A 21,756-nucleotide genomic window follows, 5' to 3' on the forward strand; every position below is an offset into this window, starting at 1 on the left:
AACACTTCCAACAAACTTGTGACAGATTTAGTACTGCAACTATGTATCTTTCTCACCAAAAGACATACACTGGGAAATCTCTGGTTCTGTCTTCTAGAAAAATGTACAGAAAAATTCATGGGTAACTCCCAGGTATCTAGAACATTCTGAGACTTGCCTATGCAGGAGATCTCGACAGGGCCTAGGTGACTGCATTTTCTGGCAATTGTCATAACTAAGATAGAGGCAGGTGTCCTAGTGGCCACACTTCAACAGATACTTGTGATTCCCAGAACAGAACCTATGTTAGGGGCAGAGAACTAAAATATCCAAGTCCACCACCCCAGAGCATATTTCTACAGAAGCATGGATGTTCCTGTCCATGTGTGCCCTTCTGTCCTTGACCTCAAAAATGTTCCACTCCCTTCCAAAGACAGCAATCTCACCAAAAATGACCAGTTGGTGCACACTAAAAATTGTAGATCTCACTACTGCTATATCAGTTTACCCTGTGGTTGATTTTTAAAGTGACCTTTGACTCCTACAACTGGAAAATAGGAAATACCCAAGTAAAATTCCAGGAAACAAGCACTCACACTATTGAACTGCTGAGGTGGCCTTGGGCTAGTCATTTCACAAATCAAATGTCTGCTGGAAGAATGAGAAGAGGCTGGCTGAGGTCACCTCCAGGCTTCTCTGGCTCTAATGCTAGAAGACCCATGCCTTACAGGAGAAAATCCATTCTGCTCTCTAGGAGGCAGCATGGCATCGCCAGGTGTTGACAACTCCCATTTAAGAGCTACAAGGGATGGACCAATGTCCTCTAAGCTGTAAACGGCAAGGGATTTATTTCATGATAATGCCTGAAAACAGGAACCAGACAGCAACATTAGCTGGGAGCAAGTCTAAAGGGAAAGCCCCACAAACTACCTATAAACATAACATAGGCCCACAAGGTCACTAATATTTGCTTTTGTTCCCCTAATCCTCATTCTATCAAATGGCATTCATTTGCTAACACTGACAGACTGAAGATTACATATTCTCTCATAAGACTCTGGAAAGGGAAACACTTTTCCTAAGTAGACAGATTTGTACTTGATAAGAGTTTTCTAATCATCATTATGATTTAGAAAAAAGTGTGTACCCCCAGACAATTACTGTTCATGTACCTACAAAAATAAAAATACAAGATTTTGGCTCGATTGTTCCATAGGAGTTGGACAATTAAAAGGAAACTAAAGAATTCTTACCCATCTCTAAAATATATACTCAGAAGCTGAATAATACAGCTAATGCACAACTCCAAAGGAAGGGTCCAAACTTCCACACATTCTTACCAAGCCTTTCCAGAGTCCTTCTTAGAAAGATAAGCCTACTTGGCAAAGAGCAAGTGTTCAGAATTAATTCTAACTTATGAATGGAGCAAAATAATCAAAAATTACTAAGAAATAGAATTTTGTATAATGAGGACATGGCTCGGTGGTTCCCTATGCCCATGTAAAGCCAGATACACAAAGTGGAGCAGGCATCTTGATTTCATTTGCAGTAGCAAGAGGCCTTTGTGTGCTCACACAAAAACACGTAATATCACTTTCTGTCTGTCTCTCTCTCAATTAATAATATTTTTTTTTAAAAAAGAACTTTTTAATTAGGAAATTTATACTTAAACTAGATCAGATCATGAGCCACTAACTTATCATATAAGTAAGATGCCAACAGCGCAAATCCAAATAGACTAGATAAGTAGAGATCTACAACATTCCTATTCACCCACTTAACTTTAAAATTTGACTGCATTATTATTGCATTCAGTTTATGAATATACCCATTACCACTGACACATTAAGTTAGGGAAAAAATTTCAGATTAAACTTCCTGACAACCAATCTAAAAACTGTAAAAGCTTTGGAGCATTTATAAAAAAATTTTAGGGGTCCATACCTGTAATATCAGCATTTGGGAAGCTGAGGCAAGAGGACTGACTGCTAGTTCAAGAACAGCCTGAGCTACAAAGTTACACTTTCAAAAGGGAAAAAAGGTAAATAGATGGGAGGAAAAATGCAGTTTTCCAGGAGCTAATTATATGTCTCAGATGAGCCACATGCTGTTCACCACACTGGAACCAGGGCCAAAGGGTATGAAGATGTAGAGCTCAAACATACCTTTATGCCACATAACAGCCCTGTAAAAGGATCATAAAGAATAAGATGTTGGGAGTGGTGGTGCACGCCTTTAGTCCTAGCACTTGGGAGGCAGAGGTAAGAGGACTGCCATAAGTTCAAGGCCACCTTGAGACTCCACAGTGAATTCCAGGTCAGCCTGGACTAGAATGAGACCCTACCTCAAAAAAACAAACAACAACAAAAAAAGATAATTCAAGTCTGTCCAAGTTGGGGGGAGGGGATCTCTAAGATGTTTCCTATGGCATCTCATATAAAAGAAGCGTGATTTCTTTAATATCTTCACTTACCTAGTATCTTAATAAAGAAATGTGATTTTTTTTCATGCACTATACTTTTCAAAATGGCCATGGAGTAACCAAACAAGAAATCACAAAAATTTGTGTCAAAGCCTCCATGCCACTTATCCAATTTCAACACTGATGTCAAGTAAGTTTCAAAGTCCACATGCAAATGATATTGTTTTGCAAACTGTACAGAGATATAAGAAGTGCCTTTTGTTCACTAGTTTGTCACAAAATGTGATTCTCTACTAATCACGTATGCTCTTTAGCCTCATACTGCAAAAGAAACTGAAGCATGGGGTAGGTTTCTATCTCAGTGATAGAGCCTTATCCACCATGGGTGAAGCTTGGGTTCAATACCACAAAAAAGAAAAATGTACACTAACAATGTCATCTATCTAATTATTAGTATACAATATACAATCTCCCCAACAAAATCATGGTATACACTAAAGTAATAAAATTAGTTAAAATGTAAGTACTCAGTTGGTATTGGTAGCAATCTTTTTTTTTTTTTTTTTTTTTGCAAGTTTAATAATGATCTCTCTGTGAATATCACACGGCAGCATTAGGAAGCAGGACAGTGAGACCATACCCAGATTATGGCTCTAGGAACTTACGAGGATATTTTGGAGACATTGAGCCCTGAGTTAAGCTCAGGAAATTCAAACTGACCTCAGTATGACCTCTTGCTCTGCCCTAGACCTCATTTAAGCAAAGGACAACTGAAGCCAAGAACTAACTTGTACAAAGTCACGTGAGTTCATAAAGAGTTCACACTTCTAGTTCCCTTTTCACAGTGTTTTTATTTATTTAAATTAATTAATTGATTTTGGTATTTATTTGTTTATTGGTTTTCACTTTAGTCCAATCTGACCTTGGAATTCACTATGTAGTCTCAAGATGGCCTCAAACTCACAGCAATCCTCAAGCCACCCAAGTGCTGGGATTAAAGGCATGAGCCACCACACCCAACTCACACAGCTTTTAAAATATTCAAATATTCAGTTTGATAGTATTGGTTATAAATCACATAAAGCAACTGTACTTACTGCCACTCAAATTTAGCAATAGCTTGAAATCCCATGGAGTATGCCTACATTGTATGGTATCAGAGTTTGAAAACATCTGTACTCAGGAACATTAACATTTCAATCCCAAGAACATGATCCTTAATTTGGTTTTGGCTTAATTAAAAATGTACTCAAATTTTTTAAAAATACACTAAGATTTTTCTACTCCCTAAGACTCAAAATGTCCCATCATTTGGCCATAAGTGGGACACACCTCTCCTTGTTATGGAACAGAATATAAAGTTTTGTTATTCTCAAGATTAGATCATGAGTGTTGATACACTGACAATGAACATTATCAATTATTTTGTCATATACATTATTAGCAGAAGGACTGAACATTAAGAATTACTTTGTCATATACATTATTAGCCAAAGGACTAAAACTGACTTAAGGGAAATATATTTTATGATTTATTTTCTCTCTCCCAAACAGAATACTTTCATTACTGAAATGTTCAATAATGTAAGCTCATGGGAAATAAAAACTAAAGGTGAACTTAGAATTTTTAACATCTAGACAGACAGACACATGCACACATATACTTTTAAAACATTTTTCAAAGGAATTATCCTCTGAAGGCATTTCAAAGGTATTATCTCAGCACAGCTTAAAAGTCCTGGGCTGGAGAGATGGCTTAGTGGTTATGGCACTTGCCTATGAAGCCTACAGCCCCAGGTCCAAGTCTCCTGACCCTATGTATGCCAGAGGTACAAGGTGGTGCAATTGCACAAGGTGAAGCACATGTCAAGTTCTATTGCCGTGTTTGGAGGCCCTGGTTGCCAGTTCTCTCCCTTCAGCATGTGCTCTCTCGCTAGCTCTCACTCATTTAAAAAAAAAAAAAACTACCAAAAAAAAATTCCAGCTAAAATATATACTGTCAGCATAGATTGCCCAAATGTATTTTGTGCTTTAAAAGAAAATCTTTCAAGTCTCAAAACTAATTTCATATTGCTTAGTCATGAACAGAAAATCAAATATGTTAAAATACAGCACTGAATGATTTACACATTCAAAGTTATTTTCTCCTATCTTGAAACAAGATCTTTAATAAGACCTACATAAGAATGCATACCTGTTATTTTGTCTCTTACAAGCTTACAGGACTCTATCTCACCAATGCTCCCAAAAAGACTCTTTAGTTCCTCCTGTGTCATATTTTGAGGAAGATAGTTGACTATCAGGTTGGTCTTGCTGTCCTCTGTGTTCCCAGAGTCAACTGGTGATGAGCAGTTGTTGTTTATGGTAGTTGGACCATTGGCTGTGTTATTGCAAGTTGGCCCATTAGACAGTTGTGTTTCCATGGCAGCAATTACCTGCTAAAAAGAGAAAATAAGAAATGTCAGAATTCATATTTCACAACCTATTAGAGATTCTACTGAAGAGTTTAAACACTTGTCACTAAACACAAGTCATTTTGCTGAAATTACAATAAAGCTTCAACAAAAAGTGCAACACCTACGCTAATCTTCATATTAAGCTATTTGACTTAAGATGACAATTAGAGTTACACACACTCTCTCTCTCTCTCTCCATACATGCACGTAAGTACAATTTAAATGTTAAGCATTTTCTTAAATCACATTTTGGGTCTATTCACACAACACCTCACTCACCTGCAATGTCCACAAAGGCCAAAAATTAGTGCCAAATGGCACTGAACTGAGCTCTGAATAAAAATCACACTAGAAAATAAATTGCTATGCATGCTACTAAAATAAACTAAAAAATGACCTACTAACTCTGAAAAGGATTGTTAGTTAGCCTAAGAGGCTCAATGTTTTAAAACTGACAGACATCCATTAACAAAATCAAGGAGCAAGAGAACTTTCAAAAACAAAATTTTCAACATGTACTGTTTTGGTTACATATTAAAAATGTTTGATTGACAATATCTCATACATCTATCATTGGTAAGAAATAAGAAAAATAGATTTGATCTGCTTGGAAGTAAAAGGGATGTGGAAGATATCTTGGGAGTAAAACTATGAATATCATGTCAACATTTGTAAACTATCGGCCACTCTTGTCAAACTTGGCAGCTAAAGACAACACAACAAGGCAACTGACTGATCGAAAGCATCAAAATGAAATCCCCACAGAATTCAGTATGAGATTTGTCTTGACTTGGATTTCAGAGCAAAACAAAAACACATATCCAGTTCATCAAAACTATAACATAAACATATCAACTTTTCCAAATGGGTCAGCCTAAGCCTGCTGAAAATGAAAGTAAAGAAAGTATAAAACTCCAAATAGCAGATAAATAGCAGAGTTGGAGAATGTGGTCTCAAACAGTTCAAATGACTCTAAAAAATCACTTGATAAGCAATTTTAGACTTAGTTTCTTTAAAAAAAAAATCCTGTGCTATTTGTAGAAAAGAGCCACAACAGTCCCAGATTTTCCAACACCAATCTCCTTGGGACAGCCAAGACAGTGGGGGGCAGTTCCAAAAAGCAAAGCCTCAGGGAAGAAATTACACTCTGTCTCATCCTTATACCTCTCAGCTCCCCCAAAGAACAACTCTAAACTGCCAAGTCTAACTGATGGGATGTTAGCTTCAGGGAAGCTTTCATATACAAAAAGCAAAGAATTCCAGACAAAGAATAAAAGCCAATATAGGGAAAGAGGGTGGGTTACAAGGAAACAGGAAAAAAAAAAAAAGACTTTTCAAAAGCAAATTGCCTAAGAAAAATAGAAGGATACATCAGCAAAATCTCCAGTAGCAAAAGATGGTTTCTACAAGAAGGCCACATCAGGCCAACTGAGACTGGTCCACTGACCCAATTTAGACCAGTCAGAGTAGACAAGGATCAGTACTGGGAGGGTAAAAAACACTCAATCCACTGTAGTTCAGAAACAGAATGACCTGTACCCTTTCCACATCTTCACTGTCAGAGAAATGGGCATGTTTTTTTCTCCAAGATTCAAGTTACTTTTCTCAGGTAAGCATTCTTAGCAAATACTTTAAGAGATAAAGAATCATAAATAAATAGAAATTTGTAGAAAAAAATCAAACATTCTAAGATACAAGTTATACTATGATAAACCAATCTACTTAAAACTAAGAAGGGAGGTTTCAGATTTTCTAATAAAAGTGAGCTGTTCAATGTCAAAATGAGCAGCTATAGATTGCTCCATACCAATATTCTCATAGGGTTACCTCTGCCCAGTAGTTATGAAAACACTGAACTTGTAGAGGCGAGTGGCCAAGGTCAATTAAAATAAGTCATCATTCAAAAGTTAGGGTACATGTAGAAAGTATGAAAACCCTAAGTGTGAGATTTGGACTAAAGCTCATTGGGATGAAGTTGAAAATATAAAAGTGTTCGTTGGCTGAAATTAGCAGGACTTAGCAAGGACAACAAACTCCTCACTTAATTGCACATTTATTTCTATGTTCAGGTGGCAAGAATGATCTCCTAAGCCAACATTCAAGTGAACAGCTGCAGTAGGCTGTGTACGCTGAAAATTACAGCATCTCTCAGCTATAGGACCATCTGCTCAGAATAAAATGATACCAATGTGCTATATTTTACAAATAATGCATATCCCATTGAGAGGCTCAACACAACTGTTCATAGAATGCACAGTCTTTCAACAGTTACTGGGCAAATAATTTTCAGCCAGATTTACAATTTCAACTTTTTTTTTGCAACAGGAATTGTAAACGTCAAAATGTAGTAACCAAAAAAATACATAGTAAACAGAATGTAAAGAATTACGGTAACTTAGTATTCAGACCATACCAAAACTTTTGTTTTGTAAAGAAAACAGCTTGTCACTCTTTGGAGTCTGCACTAAATCCTGATTTTGATTATAGAAAGTTTTATACTAGAGCATGGTTCTGATCTACGGATACTGCTACAGTTAGTTAAAATTGCAATGTGCTGTAAGTCCTCATGATGGCCATACCACAATAGGTAAGATTAATTAGTATGCCAAATCAAAGGTTCAAGTGTTTGGTATGGCCTCGGCACTTCTGCAACATGCTAAAAAAAAGTAGCCTACAGAATTTAAGAAAAATCCCACAGACCCCGGTCCAAGGCTCTGCTGCCCACGAACCACTTCTAAGCAGAGAAGCCACATCACACAGTCTGACTGCCATGTTAGTTTGGAGTTGCCGTCTGCAATATGGACACAAAAAGTACCGTATGTTAGATGAGCAAGATAACGCAACAAATCAGTTTGTACAAAATTTACAGTGACTGTATTGATATTCCCAGCACGTCCATGCAGTGTGGCTTAATTAAGTTTGAGGCAATTCCAATCTAATCTTTCCAAATTCATTTTAACATGTAGTTTTCTTACACAAATGTAAGCATTTTTAATTAAGAGCCTGATTTTTAAAACAATATTAACTAGTTATCTTGGCATCTATCCTAATGAACTACCTTAAACTACATCTCAAAAATTAAAAATAAAATAAAAAAGATGAAGCAAGATAGTGCATGCAGTCCTCTCAGGAATGTAGGAGGAGGGAAATGCGAATGAAATTTTATACTGAGAAAAGCAGTCATGCAACTCATAAGTGGTTACTTTGCATAAAAGCACTCTTTCTCCTAAATATCAAAAGGGCATTAAGAGAAGCTGTATTTGCCCACACTGTTACATTATACTACAAATGATCCTTAATTCTGGGACTTAAAATTAAAAGTGAATCAAAACCCCGGAGGTTATTCTGCCTCTATAGTCAAACTGGTCTCTAACAGTTTCACTGAGAATTGCTCACATATACTAAGAGGCAGTAAACCAGCATCTTTCAATTGAAATAATTGGACCAAGAAATAGGACTGTTTAGAGTAATGCTTGTATATGATGTCAGTTTTGTCCCTGAACAAAATAAGCGAACATTTTTAATATGTAAATTGTAAACCCAGCACGATTTGAAATTAGTGCTGCTATGAGACCTCCAATAGTCAATGGGCCATTTACCACTTATTACAACTTGCCAGAATACTAAGCAGAGTCCATGTTACTGGTACAGAAGCTGAAGTTTACTTTTTAGTATAGATGTATATGCTTTAATGGCCAGCATAGCAATCAGAAAACTTGGGCTCCAAAAATAAGCAATGAACAAACAAAAATGGTTAAAAATGTCTTGTGCTTTTTTTTATAATTTACAAATTTCATCTTTAGAGTAAAGCCTGGCTGTGATTTATTCACCTTGGTGGCAATGAATTAATGACAGTCTGTTTCCTGAACATCGACTCACAGCATACATAAAAAATGCCTGACTCCTCTCCTCCCACTATAGCCACAGAATCCCGTCTAACCCTGTATTATTTCAGAGAATCTACTTATATTCCAGCTGATCCTGTGAAAGTCAAGTGTTTTAATATCTGTAACAGAACCCACCTGGGGTTAGACAAGTGTGCAGGGCATGAAGATGCACCCAACAGCCTCAATTCGTGTCCCAAATACCATCAGGGGTGGCTATCTTAAAATCCCTCACTATATAAAACCATGGATTCATAATTAATGGCCTCTATTCCTTCTATTCAATAGGAGGTGGACACTAATGAGCTAATCTATAGACCCCTCTTTCTCAAAACACCAGGGATGTGAACAATCACTTGACTGAAGGAGTGAAACCGAGAAGGCCATGGATGGAAAGTGATTCCACTGCACTTTTTCATTTCTAGCACCCAGACAACCTCCCCGCTTGAGGCAGACACACACCTTTATGGGAAGTTATAAATAAGTTGCTCACATGGCCCTTACCTTTATCCTAGCCAACAATTCAGTTGCTAAAAATGTAAAGCTACTTCCCCTTCACTTAAGGACAAGGCGATTCTGCTCTACTCAATCTACCACAGACAACCAGGCTGTGTGCTATTTATAGATTCCACTGCTCTGAAACGCTTGGGAAAGGAATAAAAAGGCTATATTCCTGGGAAACAGAGCCATTAATTTTAAGGTTTAAAAAATAATGTTTCAACATATGTACATCTCTTCATTTAGACATCAATTGTCCCAATTCAGGCTGCTTTTCCTCCTCTTGCCCTCCATGTCATTATTTATGAAAAGGCACTTTTGCACAGATCAACCTAGAATATTCTACTCTGCACTGGCTTTAAGAGATAATGGTAAGGCATGGTATGGCAGGAGTGTACAGCTGATTCAAGAGGGAGAGAACGGAGGCCATTACCTTCTTGCAGTTGCGTACTTCACTTCTAAAAGGCAATTAGAGGCATAGAAGCTTTCCAAATTCAATTGTTTTTTTTATTTGTTTTTTTGTTCTTGTTTTTGTTTTTCTTGGTAGGGTCTCACTCTAGCCCAGGCTGACCTGGAATTCATGCTGTAGTCTCAGGGTGGCCTCAAACTTACGGTGATCCTCCTACCCCTGCCTCCCAAGTGCTGGGATTAAAGGCGTGTACCCAGCTTCAAATTCAATTTTTATAAAAGTCTCTATTTCCAAGTATTCTTAGTAAAAGAAAAGCTAATCAGTTGTTTGCTATCTTCAACCCTGTTCTAGCCAGCCACCAAGTAAGACAGTCTGCTAGTTAAAACATCTTCAATTCTGAGAAGTCTCATTAAGCTAATCTTGTATTACGTCTGTCAGGTGAATAAAACCTTGAACCACCTTATGTGGGTACCAGACCACTGTAGGTTAATGTCTATAGGATACTGAGATGGTTACTATATAGCTTCTGGTACGACTGGTTCTGCCTGCCCCATCACTCCACTGCTATGATTACCATCCTATTTTGACCTCTCAGGCTGGGGATGTAGCTTAGTGGTTGGAGCATGTATCTACCATAAGCTAAACCTTAAAACATTAAAAAGTCCAACTAATGGCCTCTCATCTTCCTCTCACTACAAAACTATACCATCTCCAAAAACCCTCCTCATCCTAATTCACATTATTTCCAGAAGATTTTCCTGAGCCATCCACAGCTACCTGTCACTGTAAATGCAAGATCCTCAATGCTAACATTGTACATACTTGAAGTCCTCTACTGTTACCAGCCTGCTCAGTCAGAAACCTGAAAAATACAAGCCCCTTCTTGTGCCTCAAACAATCCCAGTGCATTCTGCCCTAGGTCTGCTCATGCAGTTCCATCTGCCAAGAAGGATCTCAACCCAAACCACCTCACCCCATTTCAGGTATGTGAAAAGACAAAGAACAAGGCACACTTCCTCAGAAGTTGGAGAAAGAGCAAGCCACCTTCCCTAATGCATGCTTGTTTTTCTATCCCAGTCTAAGCATCTCATACCAGAGGTATAATTACAAATTTTGGTGCACTACATCAGCCACCCTCACCCACTGAGATCCAGATTCCTATATACATGTAGCATGGCACAAAAAAGATCACCATTTATCTTTCAAGTGATCAGTTACATGATTTTAACTCAATCTGTCATACCAACTTGCCAATTATAAAGATGTGGAAGCCAGCTAGAAAGGTGACACACACCTTTAATCCCAGCACTTAGGAGGCAGAGGTAGGAGAACTGCAACAAGTTCAAGGCCACCCTGACACTACTTACTGAATTCTGGGTCAGCCTGAGCTAGAGCAGTAGAGCAAAACCCTACCTGGAAATATTAAGGGGGAAAAAGATGCAAAGCCAAAGCAAATCTCATAAGTTGGCATATGTGTATTACAAGCCTCTGGCTAGTGGGGTTCGAGGATAAAGCACATGGGATTTAGGTATGAATTTAGAAAAATGGCAGAAGCCAATGATAAATACAGACAGAAAATGATGCAAGAAAATTTAGAAGCCCATCATGCTTATAAGTTATAGGTATTAAATGGTTTTAACTTGATACTAAGAAAGTTTAGGCAAAAATAAGTGATAATGTCTCCAAAGAGAATCATGGCTAGAGGCAAGGGCAACTATTTCAAGCTAAAATCGTCTGGATATTTCAGCTTGAGCTAGAGTGAGAACCTACCTTGAAAAACCAAAAAGAAAAAAAAAAAAAAGTCTGCATGAGATGTGACCTTGGAGTCCATCTTACTTGGAGCTAGGTTTTCAATTCTTCTGGTGGCCCAGCACCAGGGCAAACCAGTGTGGTACCTTTCCTCTAGTCACTTCAAGTCTTTCTCTAACAGCCAAGTTCAACTTACAAGGTAAAATGAAGACATTTGGCTCTAAAGTTTGAAATAACCAAGAAACATCACCTTTGGAGAACTCCAGACAGAGAACTAAGTTAGCCAGTGAAATGGATACTGGCATTTATGGATAAGAGCAGGGGAAGCAGCTTTCTGGAAGACAACATTTCTGGGAGACAGCAAATGCTTTACCTTTCTCACTGACATCATGAAAGTACTATCTTACCATACATTCTGATTTTTCTGAATTAAGCAAGAAAACAGCCAACCAAGTACTTGAAATGACAAGGATAACCTGTCAGTTACAAGAATAGTTCATTAGCTTGTTTTCTTCAAACATTTTGCTTTGTGGTTCCTAAAATAATTTGTATCTCTAAGTTAAATAAGATTTCCTCCATGCTAGAATCCTTATCACTCTCCACCTCACCCTATACCATTTTACCTGTCTCACCAGCTCCATGGTTTCTCAACCTTAAGCAAAGATTCTAGGCCTCGTGGTTAATCAGGGTCCATGATCTGCCAGAAACAGCACACCAGACAACTGCAGGAATTGCGGGGAGACTGATCTCTACCAGCAACCACTGTCTCTTAGCTCTTATGGCTCTTACATGTGAATGAGTCTCCCCTATGCCTGTCATTCCAAAGGTTTACTAGTCTAGAACTGGCAGGAGTAAGCTTTGAGGTTAGTGGAGTAAGAAAATGAGTGCAGTCCTACGTTTTTCCCTTTACTCTGGGTCCACTTCAGGATCCACATTAGACAATGGGAAACCAAAGAGCCAGTGAAAAGACCTCAGTTATGTTTCCATGCTGGTCATGGCTCTTACATGTGAATGAGTCTCCCCTATGCCTGTCATTCCAAAGGTTTACTAGTCTAGAACTGGCAGGAGTAAGCTTTGAGGTTAGTGGAGTAAGAAAATGAGTGCAGTCCTACGTTTTTCCCTTTACTCTGGGTCCACTTCAGGATCCACATTAGACAATGGGAAACCAAAGAGCCAGTGAAAAGACCTCAGTTATGTTTCCATGCTGGTCATGGCCTCAGTACCTGTGTGAGACCTCTTGAAGCTAAGATCAGCTTTAGATGCCTGATATGCTGCAACAAACACCCTGGAATGTGATATAAAATGGGAGAGGTGGACAGCTGATCAAAAAGGAACATATACAGGAAAATGTTATAGTAGCAACAGTAAATATGATTTGGAATAAATGAAAATGTAGGCAGAATAAAGGGAATCAAGAATGTAGAAATGGGCTAGAGAGATGGTTTAGTGGTTTAGGTGTTTGTCTGAAAGCCAAAAGACCCAGGTTCAATTCTTCAGGGCCTATGCATGCCAGATGCACAAGGTGGCACATCCATGTGGAGTTCATTGCAGTAGCTCAAGGTCCTGATATGCCCATTCTCTCCCTTTCCCTGGTATGCGCCCTTTCTCTATCTGCCTCTGCCTCTCCCTTTCTCTCTAATAAATTATTTTTTAAAATATACTGTGGAAATGGGGGGCGGGTCTATCCTGAACTTTTAGACAGTAGGTTTCATAGAAGGTAAATTTTGAGCCAAAGTTTCAAAGAGGTGAGCTGGCTTCTCTGGTAGAGAAAATCAACATGTCCACATCCTACTCCCCTCTCCCACAGTCTTTACAAAGCAAAGTATAAGTAAGGTGGCGGGTAGAATTAAGGCTGCCAATCAACTGATTTTATCCATACTAGATAATCCTGTATAATCAAGGTGAGTCTAGTGTAATTCCATGAACCCTTACAAGTGAAAAGTCAGCAGCAGAATGGCACAGCATCAAGACTTCAGTCTATGACTGACATCTAAAGGACCCACCAGCGAAGAAATATAGGCAGCCAATAGTCACTGAAAGACACAAAGGAACTTGTTCCCCTTCCAGAGGAAATGGAGCCCTGCCAACGCTTTCTCCTTGGCTCCATGAGCCCCATTCTAGATGGACTTCTGATATTCAGAACAGTCAATGTATGTGTGATGCCACAAAATTTACAGTAATTTGTTGTGGACAGGATGGGAAACAAACAGGGCCCCTAAGAGGTTATCTAGAAGAGGAATATTTTAAGCAGAGAAACCAGTCAGGGAAAAACTAGTCTGCTGTGTAGAACAGAAAGGTGCTGGATGGAGAAGAGGAGGAGATGAGTCAAAGAGGTAATGAGGCCAGACCACATAGGGCCTTGAAGGCCAGCACAAGAAAGAAAAACCACAAAAAGGTTTAGAGCAGGAGAGGAGTATAGCATGTGGCTAGAATGAAAATAAACTGTGTGTGGGTGTGCAAGAGGACTCAGCAAGTCTGGAAGCAGTTAAGCCAGGCAAGGAGCAATAGCAGTAACCCAATGGAGGATGAAAATGAGTCTGATTAGGGTGATGTTGGGGGTAAAATCATTGGATTCTAGATAGACTCAGGAGGAAAGCACATTACTGAAGTGCTACCACACTTAAATTATAGCAGCAAACTGTTTCAATCCATCCATCATAAAAAAAGAAAACTAGTAAACATTCCAACTGCTAGCATTCAAACAACCAACCAAAATATTTATTATGTGTTGGTATTACGAATGCAAGATAATATGAATACACAGAGGAAGAACTTCTTAGAGAACTGTATCTTCAAAAAGGGAAGCAACCTCCCTTAATAAAATACCATATACAAAAGCTGCATTTGTAAGCATCAAAATAAAGCTATTCTCTCTATGTATAGAATCCTTTAAAAAAAAATCAGTAACCAATTCATTTAATAGCAAATATAAAATCAAAAGTCAGCAACTTAAAATATGCAACTAGAGCCAGGTATGGTAGAACATGCCTGTAATATCAACACTCAGAGCCTGAAGCAGGAGGATCAGAAGTTCAAAGACAGCTTGGTATGACCCTGTCTCAAAAACACAAGACTATTTTGTGAACATGAGAGACCCCCCCCAAAAAAAAAAAACATTCAAAATTCAAAGTAAAAAGACATCTCAGAGTTTCCCCAAAGTTTAAAAATAAAGTGGATAAAAATCATAAGCTTAATAAGTGGTATTTGGTGAAGTGGAAGCAAATTCTTAAATTTTTTTTCTCATAAAGCCATTTATTTATCCCTGGGTAGTGATGTGAAGCCATGGGTTAATGCAGTCTTGGTTATAGGCTAGAGTGTACTAAATCACTACTTCCTGGTGATCAAACACCCTACCTCATTCTCACATTCCGATCTCAGTGGGCCTAACTGATTTCCATACCATTACTTGTTACAAAACCTAGACTAAGAATGAGTACAAGAAGTATAAAATCAACTCTCCTACAGTTTTTGTAGCAGAATTTTTGTTTCATATAGGCACATAGAATTGAACTGCTAAATTAAGACAGTTAACATAGTAATCAACATAGAAATTGGATTAACTTCACATTCTTCTATAAAAATCACAGCTATCAGGAACCCCCTTAGGGTAGTACAAGTTGTGAAAAGCTGATTGGAAATCCTCAAATTAATCCCAGTAGTTGAGTGTTTTCATTAGGTAGGTTAAAAGCATAACTCCTCGGCAGGATAGAGACGTGAAAATACTCTGCCATACTTAAGTTCCTGCACAGGGAGAATGAAGTTTAATCTTAAAGGGATACAGAAGACAAAGGAGGCTTCTGGACAAAAATGCCAGTTTTTAAGTCACAGATGTTTTAAAGGGCCACAATCCTCCATGTTGCAATTTAGGCTAACATTTTGTTCTTCACTGTCATTTTAGCTGGATTTATGCTATGTTAGTGTTTAACCCCAAGCATTTTATACCAAACTAAAGGTTATCTGAAATGTCAACTAGTAGAACAAGGTATGTGTATTTTCTTAGTAATGCTGGTGGGTACAGGTATTTCTATTATGACTTTTGAGAAACTGAAAATTAAGAGATGCATATAAAAGCTTGTAGTGCATTAAGAGGTGTCATGGAGAGCAAAGCAATGCTCTCTTCCTCTCCGGAGTAACCCTGATCAATACGGGTAGCCAGCTTCCTTCCTCTCTGAAATGTGGATCCTCTCACAGGCATTTGCTCATGACACATTATTTCTTTTCAGTTGATGTCTTAAAGCCCAAGAGCCCCAAGATTACTATTTACAATCAGACTCATGACTACAAATTATTTGGTAAGTTATGGGCATATTAAAAGATTCACAAGAAAGTTATTTCCTTTGGCTCAACTTTCTCCCTGCCTCCCCAGAAGACAGTTTTCTTTAAAATCTATGACCCAGCTACTAAAAAAGACCTAGGTGCATCTATGACTTTGTATGATAACTAAACCCCTGGTTATTTACTACATTTCAAGAATCTGCATTCAATAAAGGGCTATTTTTACCTATAGTAGTTCCAATGCAGGAGAGGCTGAAGGAGAATAAGCTCTAATCGGTTGCCTCAGGATGTGCAAGAGCTAGCGCTTTCGGGGGGAATGCCACACACTGCAGAACCTAAGAGCCTTCTTAGCCTCAGATCCTGTCTACTCACTATATCCATGCAAGCCCAGATCTCAGAAAAAGTGAGGATGCTTCCGCCCTTCAAAGACCCCTGACCATTGTACCCAGTAGTCTCGAATCCTACTTTCTTCAGATTTCCTACTTCCCATGTTATCTTCACATCAGTTAGGTATATCAAACACATCTGACCCACTCCTATGAACTTTTAAGGGTCCTTTACCATGGAAGTTCCCTCAAGTTAGACTTGAACAACAAATGCTACAAAGATAGCTTGGCAGCTAAAGACACCTACTCACGAAGCCTATCCACCAAGGCTTAAAGTCCAAGCCACCCACAAAAAGTGGCACAAGAATATGATGATCCTTTGCAGTGGCAAGAGGCCTTGCCATACATATATGCACACACATACATACACATGGGCAAATAAATAAATGTAGATAAAATAGTAGAAGAGGGGCCTTAGGTGATGGCTCAGTAGTTATAGGTACTTATTTGCAAAGCCTGCCAGTCCTGATTTAATTCCCCATACACCAACCAAGAATTCCATACCCATCCACATAAAGCCAAACAAACACCCATTTGCAGAGGCAAGAGACCCTGACATGTACCCATGCATACACATACATAAATACACACACACAAATGCAAATAAAATTAGTAAGACCCGAATGATGGAGCAAATGGTTGTGCATGTATGTGCAGCATAACCTGTGTAATTACATGCAAACATATTTCCAGTAATTTTGCAAAACAATCTACCTCCAGTAGATTGAAAATGGGTACAGATGTATTTGCAGGCTACATTTTAACAGAAGAGAAATTTCCAAAGACTCAAACAACGAAAGCATTTAGCCTTTGAATTATTCCTACTCTGGGAAGAGAGAAAGAGGGTAAAGGGGCCTATTTTCTTTAAAAGCTTTCATTATATACAAATATTAAGCAGATAATGTGTCAAAGCACTTTACAAACTAAAGTGCTAGGTGAATATTTGGGGCTATTATCATTAATGTCAGACAAAGGATGATGCTTCTTTCAAACATGACCACAGAAAATTGGTCCTTCAGGTTAAAGGCTTCGACACACCTTCAGCCTCCAACATCTAAATGGGCAACAAGGCTGAAGGGTTCTGCTGGAAGCTTCTGAATATGACACTGCTTCTTCTTAACATTCTGTGGACAGAATGAACTTTTCCTAATCATGACTGTCATCTCCTGTGCTGGGTCTCTGAAGCCAATGTTATGTTAACCTACATTAAGCATACAACCACAAATGATGACTAAGAGATATGGGAATTTTTACTTAAATTGCTACAATTCTTAATGCCAGATCTCCAAAAACTACACTTAAATACAGAGAGTGCTTAAAGTCTATGTGCTTCACATGTGAATTACAGCCTTATCTATTTTATCTCATTTTAAAAAGCATGTGCCCCTCCGCCCAAAAGTGCACACTGTTGGCTTCAGTTGGCTTTTATCCATCCCAACTTCTTGTCCTAGACTGCTCTCTTTAGAATTCACCATCCCCATGTTACTTTTACTAAGAACCCCAAGGATGAGCCAAGCATTTGACTTACATTTGGAATTCTTATTTACAATACAAACTGCAGGACAGAAGCCTGATCCATCCAAGCACTCTAACTCAGGATTGATAATGTAAGCACTACAAGACCTTCATGTAGTATCACAACCATTACCATTTACAATCAGGGAAATTACCCACAACCACACCAGGCCATACAGTGTGTTAGCCTTCTATCATAATTTCAAACCAATTTGAATTGAAACATTTTGTTGCAGTCTGGTTCACATTGTTGGTAGAAATCACCTGACCAAGAGCAGCTTGTGGAAAAAAGAGGTTTATTTTGGCTTACAGGCTCGAGGCGGGAAGCTCAAAATGGCAAGGAAAATGATAGTATGAGCAGAGAGTGGACATCACCCCCTGGCCAACATAAGGCGGACCATAGCAACAGGAGAGTGTGCCAAACACTGGCATGGGGAAACTGGCCATAACACCCATAAGGCCAGTCCCAACAATGGGAAGGGTTAATTCCCAAATCTCCCCTCAGCTGAGAACCTGGCATTCTGAACACCTAAGTTTATAGGGGACACCTGAATCAAACCACCACACATTTTCTCTCTACCTGCACTAAAACTGTGGCATTAAGATTGTATTTTTAAAAAGACATTCCGAGTTAACAGGATTTTCACAATGTGACTGACTTTTGTAGTAGAAATCAATGAATTCTACAACTAAAAGATGGTAAGAAAAAGGAAAAATATTAGCGTTTATTAAATACTTATTCTATGTCAGGCCTTCAGCTAACTAATTTACAAATAAAATCTAAACATCTCATCTTCTTGTATGCTATTTCTTCAATTTACAAATTTTTTTTGGGGGGGGCGTTTGTATGTGGAGATGGAACCTAGGGCCTCATACACACTAGGCTTCACCTCTATGCCATATTCATGGCCTTCTTTTTTATTTTGAGACAGGGTCTAAGCTGCCCATGTCGGGCTGGACTTGACTTACTTGTATAGTTCAGAGAGTCCTTGAACTTGTGTTCCTCATGCCTCAACTGCCCAAGGAGCTAGGACTGCAGGCCTGTACTATCAGACCCGGCTACAAATGAAGATTTCAGAACACAAATACTAAGCAAAACATATGAAAACAAAGTCAAGATTCCAAGGCCTTGTCACTGCTCTATCTGCCCCTTTTCTAATCCACCTTCCCATCCCTGGCTACATAACGCTTCCCCCAAATGTAAGCCTCCTGAAACGTTTCTTCCTGAAGCTTTTGCTGACTCCATACTGCCTACAAAGCAAAAGTTCCGCTCCTTAGTGAAGCATCCAGCTAGACCTACTTCCCGCTTACTTCTGCTTTACATGCCCACCACACCATGGCATACTACAAGCTCTAACAAATTTCCAGTACTCCCACCCACTCCCAGGCTGCTTCCCACTGTTACTCAATCTCTTTTCTCTATCTGCAACATCTTCACTACCTTTCATCTCCTGAAAAAAAGCAGCATCCTCAGCCTAAGACAAGGTGTCGCACTGCCTCCAGAAAGTACTCTGCAAACTGGTGAACTGGGGAAGAGAATGTGGCCCTGTGATCCCATAAACCCACATCTATCACATAAGCCTTACTTCACCTTTGTCTTCCTAGCAGTAACAATGCAAAGAAAAGTTATAAGTTATACACACCAAGAAAATAGGTAATAGTCAGGAAGACAAATCAAGGTGGCAAGTAAAATATTCACTGATGCACCCATTAACTATGTGGCTTTCCATTCCTTGCTGAAAGAAGAGACTTTTCTACTGCAACCTTATATACCTGCTGCTGCAGGAGTCAAAGTCATGTTAAGACGTTTACAAAGGAGAAGGCTAACGTATAGCAGGCTGTTAGGGTGAAGGGGGCAGTTTCAATTAGGGGCAGGAAACTAAACAGAACCAGAAAAGGCCACCCAGTCTTGGCAGGAATGGGATCCACAACAGCTACAGTGCCCGCTGCTGCCTCCAGTCCAGCACACTACCTAGGTGGGCTGGCCTTTAGGATCTGCCCTTTGAATCTCCAAACCATCTGGGTCTTCTCATTACGTACCTGAGTCTGACAAAAGAATACATTTTCAGTAGACTATAAAGGCTTGTCCATGTGGTTTCCATCTCTCTCTGCCCTGTGATCTCTGCCTGGATCCATGTAGTCTGTCTGAGTACAGAGAGAGTGAAGTACTATTTCTTGGTCTGGGTAACTTTCTGCTTGCCTCTGCTTTGTGCTTTGGGGTAAGTTCTCACTTTAATTACATGTATGATTTTCCTTTGATCTCTGAGTCTATTATGTGTATATTTCCTTTATACTCTAGATCTACCACATGGGTATTTCCTCTAAACTCTGCGCCTGCTACCTGTGCTAGTTTCTCTAAACTCAGGGTTACCATATGTTGCAGTCAGGCTCCCATTGCTGGCAGAAATTACCCAACCAAGAGCAGCTTTGGGGAGAGGGGAACGGTTTATTTTGGCTTACATACTCAAGGGGAAACTCCATGATGGCAGAGGAAAATAATGGCATGAGCAGAGGGTGGACATCACCCCTGGCCAACATCAGGTGGACAATAGCAACAGGAGAGTGTGCCATACACACTGACATGAGGAAACTGGCTTATAACACCCATAAGCCTGCTTCCAACATTACACTGCCTCCAGGAGTCTTTACTTGCCAATTACCATCAGATGGAGAGATTAGCATTCAGAATAACTAATAACTTTATTATGAGGGACACCTGAACCAAACCACCACATTCCACCCCTTACACCCATAAACTGATATCCATACATTATATAAAATACAATGCATTCAGAGCAAGTGAGATTCCCCATAGTTTTTATCAATCCTAATGATGTTCAAACATTCCGATAGTCCAAGGTCTTTTAACTGAGCCATAATATCAAAAAATACCCCCAAACCCATAATGGTACAGAATAAACACTCACACTGCAAAAGATGGCATTGGGCATAGCAAAGAAATATTCAACCAATACATGATTTAAACATGGCAAACACCAAACTCTGTAGCTCTAAGTCCAACAACTCTAGCCAGTGACAAGTCTCCAAGTCCAATAATTCTAACCAGCAACAAGTCTCGGGAGTTCCAATTCTGCCCCTCCATTTGGCTACTCACAGTCCTAGAAAACTTCATCCAGAGCCGGTACCTCTCCTTACTCTCCTTGGCAGCCAGTTTGTGGTCCCAGCATCTCCACTGGGTCTCCACCATAAACCACGGTCCATTCTCATAGCCCCATCAGGTCTCCATGCAGGCAAGCGTGCTTCACACTGCCCATGCCCATTTCCAAAACACAAGACCACATTGCAAACTCAATGGTCCTCTCTTTCCTGCGTTTCTTATACTCCACAATAGTAGGTAGGGTGCCAATTTGTTAATGGGGAGGGGAGCATAAGGGAGCAAACTTTTAACAACAGGACACTGGATCACTCAGGCCCCTTCAAAAGAATCTACATTCTTCCTGTTGCCCCAATGGACATCAGCTCAATGGTTGTAATTTCTCAATTGCAGCTGAATGGGCAGCAGTTTCACCCAAAGATTTTTTTCTGTGCCATATCCCTCTTCGCACACCAATCTATTTCTATACAATGCACACACAATGCAACCCTGCACAACTTCTCAGGACACAGGTATAACAACAAGCCTCTCACACAAACTGCTTCTAGCCCAGTCCAAGCAAAGCTCTTTCTTACCCTCACAAGCCAAACCTCAAAATTCATAGTTCTTACTGCATTCAGGTCTGTCAACTCTGACCAGAATAGACCATCAAGCTGTACTTATAGCACTACAACACATCTCTTAGGCCAAGTTTTCAAATCCTTCCACATTCCTCTTAAAAAGCAGCTTCAAAAGGCCAAAGCCACACAGTCAGGTGTCTAGCAGCAATGCCACTCCTCAGTACCAACATTACTGCTGCCATCAGGTTTGCATTGCTGGCAGAAACCACCTGACCATGAGCAGCTTTTTTGGGGGGGGAGGGGTAAGGGTTTAATTTGGCTTACAGACTCAAGGGGAAGCTCCACGATGGTAGTGGAAAACAATGGCATTAGTAGATGTTGGACATCACCCCCTGGCCAATTTCAGGTGGACAATAGGAACTGGAGAGTGTGACAAACACTGACATAGGGAAACTGGCCATAACACCCATAAGCCCAGACCCAACAATACACTGCCTCCAGGAGGCTT

At 39.5% G+C, this 21,756-nt stretch overlaps 1 protein-coding gene across 13 annotated transcripts in view; it reads right to left on the bottom strand.

Annotated features, from left to right (window-relative positions):
- Elavl2 (ELAV like RNA binding protein 2) overlaps positions 1 to 21,756 on the bottom strand; it is a 230,341-nt gene that overhangs the window by 143,323 nt on the left and 65,262 nt on the right. For 5 of the 13 annotated variants that reach the window (XM_045132399.1, XM_045132325.1, XM_004658402.3 and 2 more), the window contains exons 2-3: positions 7,558 to 7,648; positions 4,596 to 4,839 (exon numbers count right to left, since the gene is read on the bottom strand). In XM_045132399.1, the coding sequence (XP_044988334.1) occupies positions 4,596 to 4,839; positions 7,558 to 7,629 (316 nt within the window). In that variant the 5' untranslated portion in view covers positions 7,630 to 7,648. The remainder of the gene's footprint in view (positions 1 to 4,595; positions 4,840 to 7,557; positions 7,649 to 21,756) is intronic. The other 8 variants (XM_045132355.1, XM_045132391.1, XM_045132369.1 and 5 more) reach the window with 3 other exon arrangements.

This window comes from Jaculus jaculus, chromosome 1, assembly GCF_020740685.1.
Source record: "Jaculus jaculus isolate mJacJac1 chromosome 1, mJacJac1.mat.Y.cur, whole genome shotgun sequence".
Lineage (NCBI taxonomy): Eukaryota > Metazoa > Chordata > Mammalia > Rodentia > Dipodidae > Jaculus > Jaculus jaculus.